This window comes from Tetrao urogallus (assembly GCF_951394365.1).
Source record: "Tetrao urogallus genome assembly, chromosome: 9".
NCBI classification, from domain to species: domain Eukaryota; kingdom Metazoa; phylum Chordata; class Aves; order Galliformes; family Phasianidae; genus Tetrao; species Tetrao urogallus.
Genome location: NC_136822.1, coordinates 3,946,770 through 3,959,320, shown reverse-complemented (window position 1 = coordinate 3,959,320; position 12,551 = coordinate 3,946,770). Strand labels below are relative to the sequence as shown.

The 12,551-nt window shown below is 58.4% G+C and overlaps 1 protein-coding gene across 1 annotated transcript; it reads right to left on the bottom strand.

The window, feature by feature from the left end:
* Positions 1-4,403: 4,403 nt before the first annotated feature.
* AMOTL2 (angiomotin like 2) lies at positions 4,404-10,092 on the bottom strand (the record flags this gene model as incomplete). The annotated part of the gene is made up of 9 exons (XM_079539866.1): positions 4,404-4,462; positions 4,630-4,782; positions 4,927-5,099; positions 5,255-5,550; positions 5,648-5,943; positions 6,658-6,750; positions 7,018-7,162; positions 8,039-8,270; positions 9,419-10,092. The coding sequence occupies 9 exons, from the start codon at positions 10,090-10,092 to the stop codon at positions 4,404-4,406; spliced, it is 2,121 nt and encodes a 706-aa protein (XP_079395992.1).
* Positions 10,093-12,551: the final 2,459 nt, after the last annotated feature.

Genomic DNA, 12,551 nt, shown 5'->3' with positions numbered 1-12,551 from the left:
TTCGGCCGAGGCCAAACGCTGCCTTCTGCCATTCGCTCTCGGTGTTTGTGTGCCTGAAAGCTGCCTTCTCGCTGCACTGCCACAGCTCTGTTATGTTGCATCCCTCCCTGGTGCTGCCCAGCAGCCGTGGCCCTGCTCTGAGGGCAGGCCCTGCTCCCTGCCCACCCATTTTGGTGTAAAGTTGATGGAGAGCCAACAGAGCTCCTTCAAGCTGGGGAAACCCAGCCTGCTTGTGCCAAAAAAAACCTCCACAGCCGCAGCCCTTTGGCCACTGACATCCTTTGGTGTGCCTCAGAAGGGTGGGGAGAGAGCGGGTCCTGCACCCCCAGGCTCTGAGGTGCCCCATCCTGGAGGTGCTCAAGGCCAGGTTGGATGGGGCTCTGAGCAGCCTGATGCGGTGGAGGTGCCCACAGATACCTGGCTGCAGCTGGGTGGTCTTTAGGGTCCCTTCCAACCCAAACCGTTCTGTTGTGCCATAATTCCAGCTGGCACTTGCCTATGGGCTCACCTGACCCGGCTCTTTGCTTGGTAACGTGAGTGTGCCAAAATCCAGCTGGGTTTTGGGATTTTGGAGCCCCTGCTGCACAGCTGGAGGTGCTGGGGGTGATGTGGGACTCCAGTGCTGGCTTGCCAAGAAATGGACTACAGCTTCATCACAGAATTCAAGGGCAGCAGTCCCTGCCACCATGGAGAGTTTCAAGGAGACTTCATTCACTCATGGCTGTGCCGTTCCAGGCATCGGTAGCTGAAACTTCCCACCCCTTCACTCTGCCCGAATCCAATTGTTTCCCCTAAATTTGAGGAAAATATCTCTGTAAATTCCTGAAGCATGAGAACAGTGCAAAATACGTACTTTCTCTTGGATTAGCAAACAAAAATTCTTACACATTTGTGGTTTTGGAGAGTTTCGTCTCTGAAGTGGAAAGGAAAGTGACATTGTATAGGGGCAAGGCAACAGTGCTTGGGGACAAAGCGCTCCCCAGAGCAAAGCCCATGGAAAGCGTGGCCCCACTATGGGGCAGAAGGGCCTCACTGACTCCCAGCCTGAGCTCTGCAGCCCATGAAGGATGGCTGATAGAGCAGAGTCTTCCATGGCATCATACATCTGGCTTTGGGTTGCTTTGCATTGTTTTCTATCCTGGAAGATGCAACCAGGCAGAAAAAGTGGAATTTCCCAATTTGTCCCAAGGTTTCCAGATAGGGCACATGGGTCTGCTGAGCTCCCCAAACCTCTCAACCCTTCCTGCTGCAGCAAAACCCACGAGCAAGCACAAAGCCCTGCAGTGAGCTGTGTCACTTCTCTGCCTTTCAATTTCCACATGAGTCTTTCCAAAGGCATGTTGGAAAACGGAGAGCTTCAAAAAGCAACCCGACCTCCACAACCCAACATTCACCTAAAAGAGCATCCGTTGACCTCATAACCTTTCTCTCACCTCTCCCCATCACTCGGTGCTGAGCGTGAGGCCTGCAGGTGGGAGAGGTGCCCCAAGGCCATCCCATCCCATGGACTCCATCCCAACATCTGCCCTCAGCTCTGAGCACGAGTCACGGGATGGCTGGAACAGAGAAACGCCCTTGGCCATGCCTGGAAGGTTGGGAGCTCTTCAGAGATGGAAAGCCCATGGAGTGCCCAGGTTCAAAGAGCCCTGGAGCAGAGCAGGGAGCTCTGCGTTGGTTTGTCATGGAGGTGGTGGGAAGGAAAGGGAAGGGAGACAGAGGGAAGGAGAAGAGGGGAAAAAAAAAAAACCAAAAAACCTTGACTCAGAAACCGCAGGGAATTTTTTGCCTTTTTAGAATACTGGGAAGAGAGAAAATAGCCACAGTTATTCAAAGCATCCCAGATAATAACAGCCTGTTTACTGTTTGCATGCAAAGATGGCAGGCAGGCAGCGCGGCGCGGGGAACAGGAATGAGGAATTCGCCCAGCGCGCTCCAGCCGACGAAGAGGAGGAGGAGGAGGGCTGGGGCTGAGGAAGGAGCAGCCTGCAGTGGGGAGAGCCGGCACGGCGGGCAGAGCCTCATTCCTGCACCCAGAGCAAGCTGGGGCGTGAGGCTGCATGCTCTGCCCAACTGGTTTGCTGTGCCCCACAGTTCGCCCCTGCACGGGTCCTCCTCTATCAGACAACGCAGACTGGGGGAAATCCCCCTTTCTGCCAAATCCTGGTGGAAGGTGGGGATTTGGGGGATTTTTAAAGCGGTGTTTTCCATCTCGAGAGGATTGCGATAGGCTCCCCTTTCCCTTTCCAGACACAGCACATGGCTGTGGAAATGGAGAGGAGAACAGAGGCGGGAGGATGAAGAGGCCCAGCCCCAGGGATGCTCTGAGGACCGAGATCCATTCTCAGCTGGGATGCGGGGATACAAAGATACAGGGGTGCAGAGGCCCAGGGATTGAAGCCACAGGAGTGCATGGATGAAAGACTGAGGACGTGGGGACCCAGGGACACAAAGACACAGAGACACGGGGATACTGGGACACAAGGATCAGGAGCACGAGGACGGGAGCAGCTCTGGCTCCCTGTCATTATTTCAGTTGAGAAAGCAAATGGATCCTTGGTGACCTCGCAGCAGGGACAGGGACGTGCCCTCACCTGAGCAGGACCTGGTGTGGGATGAGGGACAGCGGGTGCAAGCGATGCTGCTGATGGCATAACTCTGAGGAGACAGTGTGGGTGCAGACCAGACCACGAAGACAGAACCATCAGTTTTGGAGCCCGTCTGCACACAGCCTCCTCCCCTCTCGGAGGGGTTTGGGAAGCATTTCTTACTGGTGGATGCTGCTGCAGCAGCGTGGGCACCTGGGCAGGATTTTGGTGGGTCTCAGCTCCTCCTGCCTTCCTGGGCACACGCACTGAGCTGCATCAGGCTGCTCCTCCAGCTCAGAAACAACCCTAGGAAACAAACAGCTCCCCCGTGCTGGTGCATCCTCAGGAGAGGCCAGGGCCTCCTGCCCCATCTTGCTCCATTTACGGGGTGGGCTTCACGATTTATCCTTCCCTTTCCTCATTTGTTTTGTTTTGGTTTTTCTTTGCAGCTCTTGAAAAGCCTCCTGCAAGCAGTCAGACCTGCATCCGGATTTGGGTAAATAAAGCAGCGGGTGTGAGCACTGCGGAATGCCAGGAATGCTGCAGCCCTTCCCAGGCAGCCACTGCACAGCTGTGGGGAGCAGGAGAGGGGAGGCAGCACAGGTACAGCCCTGGGAGGCTGCAGGAGTCCCAGTGAAGGCTGCAGTGCGGAGAGCCGGCCCACAAGCAAAGCAGGATTGCAGCTCAAGCCTTCCCATTGCTTTGGGTCTCTCCAATCCACCCCTGCAGCAATAGAGACCTGCCCCACAGCCACGGGAGCCCCTGCACGCTCAGCCCCGAGCACTGTGTGCTAAAAGGTGGGGTATTTTTAATTGATTTTTTTATTAAAATATTGTTATACCAAGTGGAATGCTACAGCAATCTCAGTATAGGGCGGCATAACGAAACAGCCAGGTTTATGTTTAAATACTTCAGATAACTTAAAATGCACAAACAAGAACTCATCGTCTTTGGCAGGAAAATAAAAAAGTTCACAGCACAAAAAAAAAAAAAAAAAAAATACTTAAAAAGAAATAACAATATTAATATAAAATATATTAACTTGTGGGGATTTTTTTCCTCTTTTTTTTTGTTTTGTTTTCTACTTTGTAAACAATGCATGAGAACAGAACGCATTTTTTACGTGTCTGAGAGAGAAAATAAAAAATGCAGTTGTCCAGCAAATGCACACATTTGAAGGAGAAAGAAAAAATAAAATAAAATAGAGATGTATGAAGGGCAGGGCTGGGAAGTGTCTGAGTTCTGAGGGCCGAGCAGTCGGTGTTGGCTACGGGCAGAAGCCAGCTGCCAGTAGAGGGGCACAGGGCCGCACGTCCCACCAGCCATGGGACACGTTGCTCCACTCTGAGCATCTCACCTCCTGCAGGTTTATCCTCAGACTTCTTTCTTTCTATTATTCATTTTTCCTTTTTCGTTTCATCGTTCCCCATTCTCTCCCTTTGTGAAGAAGCACGGGATGCGCCCAGGGCTCTCCCAGCAGCTCCTGAGATGGGGATTGGAGATGGGAAGGAGCTGATGAGGGAGAGATGGGAAGAAAGCCCAGGAGAGGAGGAGAAGGAGCCTGAAGTGATAAATACGTTTGCTCCTGTCCTACAAAACAGGGGTGTATTTACAGGGAGTCGCATCTTCTGGGTGACCAGGGCCCAGGCACTCCAGTGCCCCTGGGGCCGTGCGTAGGGCACACAGTGGGGACGGTGGCAGAGATGGGACGTGGAGGACCGCGCTGTCACCGCTCCTCTTTGGCCAGTTCCATCGTCATGACAGTGGGTTTCCCTGGCCTGGGAGCTGGAAAGTTGAAGCCAAGAGGCCAGTAGAGCCTTAAATCAAGATCTCCACCATGTCAGACAGGTCTGGGGCTCTGGGGACGGTTGAGCTCTCTGCAGAGAAACAAAGTGAGAATGTGAGATCTGGAGAAGGCAGTACGATTGTCCTCCTGGAGCTGGACTGCTTCAGTGCCCAGATTTACAGTTGCAACACGAAGCCCAGCCCTGTTCCTTGTGTCCCCCACAACCCTTGGAGCATCCATGGGGACCTCAGGACTCACCTGTTGAGCTGGCTGGGCACTCTGCACCCTCACCCCGGCTCTGTGCCATCCCATCTGTCTGTGTGCTGCCATCCTTGCTGCCATGCTTGGCATGGGAGGGCAGGGGCACAGTGGCGGGCACCGCTGTTGCCTCATCTGCAGTAGTTTTGCCTGCTGGAGGAACAGCATTAGGAATTTGTCAGCATGGGAGAAATCCCACCCAAATTCCCCAGTTACTGAGAGCCACCTCTAAAGTGGCAAGGGGAAATTTTATGCCGCTCCCTGCTGGAGGCAAAGAGGGCTGGGATCCCCGTTTACCTGTGCTGCCACGGGATGAGCCTTCTGCAGCAGAGGCAGCGAAGACAGATGGTACAGACTTGGCCGGCCGCAGGGAGCCTTGCAGGGCTTTGCTGGGGTCCCTCCGTGAGCGCTGCTGCAGGACTTTGATGACGGCATCTTTCTCCAGGATTTGGGCATGAAGGGCTTTTAACCTGGAGAGATGAAGAGGGAGAAGCTGAGATGGGAAGGAGGAACCTCGCGACGGAGCCAAAGCCTTGGGTAAAAACCTCACGGGGGTCACTTGGCCCATTGAGGATGCACGCAGCTCGCAGCGCCCAACAAGCAGCTCACTGGGAAGGTGGGGTACCTGTTCTCCATCTCCTGGTGCTTGTGGTTGGCCAGCAGGAGGTCCTCGTTGAAGCTGCTGTTGGGTGAGTGCCGTGGTGAGTGGCTGATGAGGGTGGTGTCCCGCTGGGCGGCGGCAGTGGCAGCAGCATCCATGGCGAACTGCCGCATGGTGCACTCCTCCAGGTACTTCTGCTCCCACTTGGTCATGTCAGCCTCCAGGGCCAAGATCTTCTCCTCCTTCTCCCTCAGCTGCTCCGACAGCCTGTGGGCGCTCAGCTCGGGCGTCCCTCCACCACCTGCGGTTCCCACTTGCCTCTGCAACAGTCAAGAAAAGACCCAGAGAGAAGGTGAGGAGACGCTGGGACGCAGATCGCCAGCACCTCCCACCTCACAGTGCCCGGGACGCCCTCACCTGCTGAGCCCGCAGCATCTTCAGCTCCTGCTCCAGGCGGGTGCGCAGCCGCAGCTCGAGCTGCTCCCTCTTCTCGCAGGCAGCCTGCAGCTGACCCAGGGCTGCCTGCAGCCTCTCCACCTTCTCCACGTACGCACGCTTCTTCCGCAGCTCGGCCTCCGCCTTGGCTGCCCGTGCCTGGGCGCTGCCCAGCGCCTGTTCCAGCAGCTCTGCCCGCCGGCGCTGGTCCTCGTTGGCGCTGCGCAGCAGGGAGGCTTCCCGCTCCAGCTTCTCCTTCTCCTGCTGGTGCTCATAGCCTGCAAAAGAAAACCCGGCTAAGTCTTGGAGACGCGATGCTGGAGGATGAGAAGGCCTACAGAGGCCTCCCAAAAGAGGCTGTGCCCACGGGTCTCCATTCGGCTGAGTGGTGTCAGCAGCCCTCACTCAGCACACCTCGTGTGCCGGGGTCAGGTGGCAACCCTACAGCACACATTTCAGAACACAGACATGCCCTGATGGACCGAGACACCAGCATGGACACTTGCTGCATCAAAAAGCCTCCTTTTGGCAAATTCCAGCCAAAAATTTGGCCTGCGATGAGAAAATCTGTCCTAGGTTACACCAAGGAAGGTGACACAATTCCTCCCCCACAACACCAACACCAGCTCTCTGATGCAATAACATTTAGGAGAAATAGAAATATGGATTTTGCTGCATTTTTGCCCCCCAGATAAGAAATTCCAGCTTGCAGAGAAGAGAAGCACGGGAAGGGCTGGGCAAGCAGGGGGAGGGAGTGCGGACTTTGTGCTGGAAGAGCCGGCGCACGGCTGCAGGAATGTGGAGAATGCAGGTCACCCCGCCGGCCGGCCGGGATTAATGGCTCGCATCCAGCGCCCTGAGCAGCACAGCACTCCCAGGGGAAGGGCAAAAAACTCCCACCCCCCCACCCCACCTCTTCCTCCAGCATAAAGGCTTCTGCTCTGAGTCCCTGCTGTGTCAAATCAGGCAAAGCAGAGCCCCTGGGGACTTACTCTGCGCCAGGAGCTTTGCCACCGTGCCCTGGTTGCTCTCTTGGTTCTCCTGAGTCTTGCTGGCCAGCTGCTTGTTGGCCGATTCCAAGCGTTCTGGTGTAAAAATAAAAATTAAACAAAAAAAAATTAGATTTAAAAGACTGTTTTGGACAGATGGAACAGAATCCCAACCACCTACCCCCTCCCAACTGTGGAAACACTCAGACTAATAAAACTGCTAAGAAGAAGCATATTGGGGAAAGGCTGATGGCCAGAGAGGGCCTCCAAGAAGAAGGGAGAGGAAAGGTCTGGAATTGGGAACTGGGGCACAGGAGCCACTGGGTCAACCCAATGGACCTGTGGGCCGCAGCCGCTCTTCACCTTTCAGGTCTCGGTTGAAGTCCTGCAGCCGCCGCATCTCCCCATCCCTCTTGGTCCTCATGGCTTTCTCCAGTGCTTCCCGCTTGGAGGACGCCTTCATGAGGTTTTCGTAATCCTCTGAGATGCGCTGGATCTCCGTTTCCAGCTGGGGAGGAGGAAGTGACGGGCGGGGGTGAGATATTTGTGGAATGAGGAAAAGAAAGGCAGATGCTGGCGAAACATTGCCCAGGCTCAGGACCCGTCCTGCACTGCCGACAGGGCTCAGCAAACCCACAGAGGAGCCTCAGAAGGAGAAACCCCCACTGTAACACAGGTTTTGGGGCAAAACCCCCTTTTGTTTTGCTTTCAGCCTTGTGGGTGCAGAGGGAGTTCTCTTGCCTCAGCGTGGATTTGGCTGAGTGCGCTCCCCCCGGGGCTGGCCCAGCTTCTCCCCGTGCCTCCCAGTGTCCGTCTGTCCGGCAGGGAACAGCCCTGCCCTTGTGCAAAGCTGCACAAAGGGCTTTCTGTGGTGGCCGGGCACGCTCCTGGGCCGGGTGGAGACAGCCTGAGTGCTACTGGAAGCTCAAAATGGGCTCTTTTTCCCCTCGCTTCCACACTTGGCCAAGGAGCTGCGCTGCCACCGAAGCACAGCTGCTTGCTGTGGGGGGCAGCCGGTGGAGGGAGGGGGCAGAGATTAAACCACGAAAGGGGGTGAATTTTTACAGCAGCTGCTTGATCCTGCCCCAGGCGGCATGGAAGCAAATGCACGAGCTCTCCCAAAAACAAGGGACAAAGCCACGCTGTGCAGATGAGGCCATTCCTGGGTGTACCTGCTCTCAGCCCAAATCTGCTGCCTGTGACACGGCAGGGCAGGAGGTCAGAGCCATTCCCTCCTCCCCAGAGGATGGATGCCGGTGGGTGAGGCACTGCGTAGGAGCAGAAGCGAGCCGAGCATCTGCGCTCATTGCCCACATCCCAGATAAACAGTGGGGCTGGGGTCCTGCACCTCCAGCATGCTGACAGGGAGCAGAGGCCAGCTCACCTTCTGGATTCGGCTGGCTTTCTCCGTGCAGCTCTCCAGCTCCCGCCGCAGCCTCTCATTGTCCAGCAGCAGCCTCTCATTCTCCCGCAGCACCGCATCCACCTGGGCCAGCCGGCTGCCAGCTGAGGCCGCCTGTGCACTCACCAGGGCCTCCACACCAGCAGGGCTGAGCGAGCCCAGCGTGCTCGGTGGGGGCAGGAACGCTGCGGGGACGGGCGCTGGCATCAGCCTGCTGTGGGGGAAAGAGAGATGCTCAGCATCGACCACCTCAAGCTCCCATGTTCTCATCCTCCAATTGACCAGTGCGGATACGCAGAGCTCCTGCAGCACCCGGGGGTGCTCTATGGACAAAAGAGGTGCTGGGTGCCCCCTGGCCGTTCTCAAAAGGATAAGAGAGGCTCTGCCGGCACCCAACCTGCCCTGCACAGCTGGGAAGGGTTGGCTTTGGCACTCACCCATGAGCTCACAGAATACGAAGGAAACCCTATCTGATGGTGCTGTCTGCAGCTTGAGCACCTCCCCATCCAGGATTTAAGCACCTGAGAACATCAGGACTTGACTGCTAGGTCAGGGGGGCTCGGTCCCACCCTGCTGCTGGGTGATGCAGTCAGGAAAAACCTCAGCAAAGGATGAGTGTTGGAAGCCTGCAGCACTACTTCTCATTTTTTTCTGGGCAAAGAGAGCGTTCCTGGCAGGGCTCCTGGCTCGAAGCCTTGCCACCACACTGTTAATACATCCTCATTCTATCACCCAGAGTTCCTCGACATCCCATGGCTGCCTCAGCCATCCTGAGCCATGCAGCCGCCCTGCTGGAGCCCGCATTCCTGTGGGGTGATCCAGGAGTGAGGAAGAACAAATGCATCTTCCTCACAGCTCCCCTTCCCCTCTTTGTTCCCTGGAAGGAGAGCATTTCCTGCCAGAGATGCTATCACTCCCTGCCCTGGTAAGTCAGCTTGGAGCTCCTGCCCATAGCGATTCCATGCCAGAACACCACACTTCCCTGAGCACCAGGAGATGCCCAGCTCTCCACACCCACACATCTCAAAGCAGAGCCAGGCTTTGCTGGAGGTATCGATCGGCTGGAAGGAAGGAGCACTGCTCAACACTCCCATCCACACTGCTGGAAGGCACGGGGCCGGGGGCACCATCAGCTGGGGACTGCCGGGCAGCTTTTTCCACTTCAAGCAGCACATTTTTCTTTCCGCGCCAGCCCATGCCTATTCCGAATGTAGCCATTTCCTGACCTGCCTCCAGCTCCTGAATTAACCCCGGATCCCTCCCAGAGCACTGGAGTTTTGGCTGTCGGTTGGAAATTCTGAACCAGCTGGGGCAAACCGGGACCAACCCGCACCCAAACAGCGGCGAGGAGCTGCGGGTTACCTGACTTCGGGGTGCTGGAAGCCGGCCCCGTCCCGGGAGCAGGGCCGAGACAGGTAAGCGACGGCCGTCTCCTGGCCGGGGAGGATGTAGGGGTACTCCGGTGGAGGCCCGCGCGGCTCCGTCCCCTCGGGGCGCTGCCCTCGCAGGGTGTATTGCCGGGAGAGCTGCGGGTAGCTGTGGGACGAGCTGATGGGGCCGTGCGCTTTGGCCCCGTTCCTTTCCAGCGACATCTGCATCAGCCGCTCGCTCAGCGACCGCACGTGGCCGTGCTTCAGGTCCTTGAGGGCGTCGTCGGGGCGCCGGGTGCCGCCGTGCTGCTGCCCGCCCCGCTGCCCCGCGTAGTACTGAGAGTGCGCCTTGGCCTCCTCGTAGCTGGGCAGCTCCTCGCCCTTGTGCTGGGGCTGGGCCGGCCGGTAACCGCCGTGCTCGGAATACAGGTGGTCGGCGTGGTGCTCCTGGCCCTGCGGCTCCTGCCGGGCAGACTGCGGCACCATCTGGCTCTCCTCCTGGGTCAGGCTCTCCAGCGACGAGCGGGGGCTGCCGGCCGTGCCGCCGCGCAGTGCCTGTTGCTGGATGGCCAGCAGCGTGCGGTTCTCCGTCAGGTTCCCGTAGCGCAGCTGCTCCTGGATCAGGCGGTGCAGGACCGTCCCGCTCGAATCCTCCGCCGTCCTCATCTCCGCCGCGTTCCGTCCGTCCGTCCGTCCGGGGGCTCTACGAGCGACGCGGGCACCTGCGGGGGGGACACGGGGACGTCAGCGGGAGGGGGGTCGGAGAAGCGCGGCTCACCCCGCGGCTGTGCGGCTCCGGTGGGACGGGACCAGGGGGAGGGCGGCACTTACCGGGGCATGGCGGAGCGGCGCGGCCGTGCTGCCGCCCGGGGAACGAGGCCGCTGCCGACTGCGGGCCCCGCCGGTAGCGGGGGCCGGGCTCGGGCGCTGCTATGCCCGGAATGCGGGGCCGGACCCGCCCCGCCCCGCCGCCTCCTCCTCCTCCTCCTCCCCGTCCTTTCTCCGCCGCCAGGGGGAGCAGCGGCAGCCCCGCCGCCATTTCGGGCCGGGACGGTCGGTGTCAGCGCCGGGCTGGGGGCTGGCGGAGGGGTTGGGGCCGCAGCTGCCGCCCGGGGGGGCCGCGAGGCTCTGCCCGCCAGCTGCCCGCCCGCATAAATCTTCGTGCCTGATCCCGGCCCCGAGAGACGCGCCATTGTCTCTCGGCCCTACAAAAAGCCGCGGCCCCATCTGCTCTGCCCTCTGCCAGCGCTGCTCCCCTTCCCCATCGCACCACCCCCCCCTCCCCGGCCCCCACCCCTCGTGCGGGCTGCACGCGTGCTTTGCGCCTTCCTTTTGTGGGGTGCGGCGGGTCGGAGCCCCGGGCAGCAGAGCCGCTTCCCCGTCGTGCGGCCGCCGCGGAGGAGCCGCGGGACCCCCAGCGCCCAGCGCCAGGCACGTCCGACCGCGGGGCCCCGAGACGGCAGATGGCCCGAGGGGCGGCGGAGGGGCAGGTGCAGGGAAAATTACTAATTAGATACGGGACATTAAGCTCTCATTCTTGAGAGAGGGAATTTGGCACCTTCCAAAGGCCGAACAAAGCCCGGAGCGGGCCGTCGGGCTCTTCCTTTTGCCATCCTTGAGGGGCTTTGTCTGGGGGAAGGAAGGGGACAGGATGTGGGGAATGCTGTCTGCTCGGCCAAACCCTGCTGCAGGCCTGCAGCATCCTTCAGAGAGGCACAGATGCACGCTGCAGAGCTGCAAACCGGCCAGCTTCCCCTGCCAGCCCCAGCGATGGAGGCACTGGGCTTACGTTCAGCACCCGGCTGCTCATTGATAACGGGGCCGAGAAACAAGAGCCCTGGGTGTGCAGGTGTGGGTGAGATCCCAAACCCCACCAGGGGTCTCTCAGTGGGATGGGGGCACCCAGCTGCCCCCCTGGCTCATGCAGCAGCTTTATCTATGCCTGCGTCATCCCGCTTCCCTTCCTATCTCAACACCGCTCTATTTTTGGCAGCAGGAAACCCCTCCTGGGCTGATAACAGTGCTTTGGAAAGTGATCTGAAGAGGAAAAGCCCTCTGCTCCTCTTTTTCTTTCTAACACGGCAAATACGGGAAGCTTCCACCTTTCCACGTTCCCCTGGAGGAGCCTAACCAGCTGCTGGTTACTTCACACAGACCTTCCCCATCCACAGACCCATGCAGACCCTCTGCCTCTCATCAGAGGATGAAGCACGTGGAAAGGTCGAAGCAGCCCCCAAAGGCCAGACTTGGCAGTTTTGCAGGGAAGGGATGCAGGGCTGCTGTTGGAGATGGAGATGCACAGTGGTGTGCCATGTCCTTGCTCGAAGGCAAGATGCTTGGGATGCTTGCGATTGCCGATTGCCGCCCCAGAGCTTCAGATCCTCTTAGCTGTGAGATTAGATATCAGATGTGCTGGTATCTCTACTTTTAGGAATGGGCCAGCAGAACCGGTGGAATTTTTAGAGGAAGGATGAACAAACAGGCTTATGGAGCAGAAGATACAGAAGTGGTTTCACCGTGGGGAGAAGCAGCTCCCTGCAGCCCCAACCCCAAAACGCAGGGCTAAGTGCAGGTGTTGGAGCTCCGGGCTCCTCGGTGACACACAGCTCGGCGATGCCAAACCCTGCTGCTGACCTCATCGTCCAGCCTTATCGGTGAGGCGTTGGAGCGGGCTGAATGAGCCAAGAAAATACTTGTGGGATGAGATCACCTTGGCTTTCTTCGTGGCTCCCAACTGCCACTCCCGAGCCCCGAAGCTGGGGAGGATGCGTGTGATGGAGAGGTTTGTGGCCAGCAAGATGCTTGTGGAGGGATGCTGACAGCACATGGGCAGCCTGGTGCCGTGTCTACCGAGCCCCAGGATGCCAAAAGCCTCCTCCTGTCCCTCTCACAAATCCCTGCTTCAAAGCAAGAATTAAAAACAGGGCTCAAGTCGCCACGCAAGCACCTGTTCCCCATTCCCGCACTGTTTACTCATGCTAGGATCCATGTGGCATGAACCACTGGGGCTGCCAACCCCACAGCTCTGCGAACAGCCCAACAGTGAGACCTCAAGAATGTCCCTGGGGATGTGTCCAGCCCATGTCACCTTGACTGGCACCATGTCCAGGGACATGCAGGGTGAT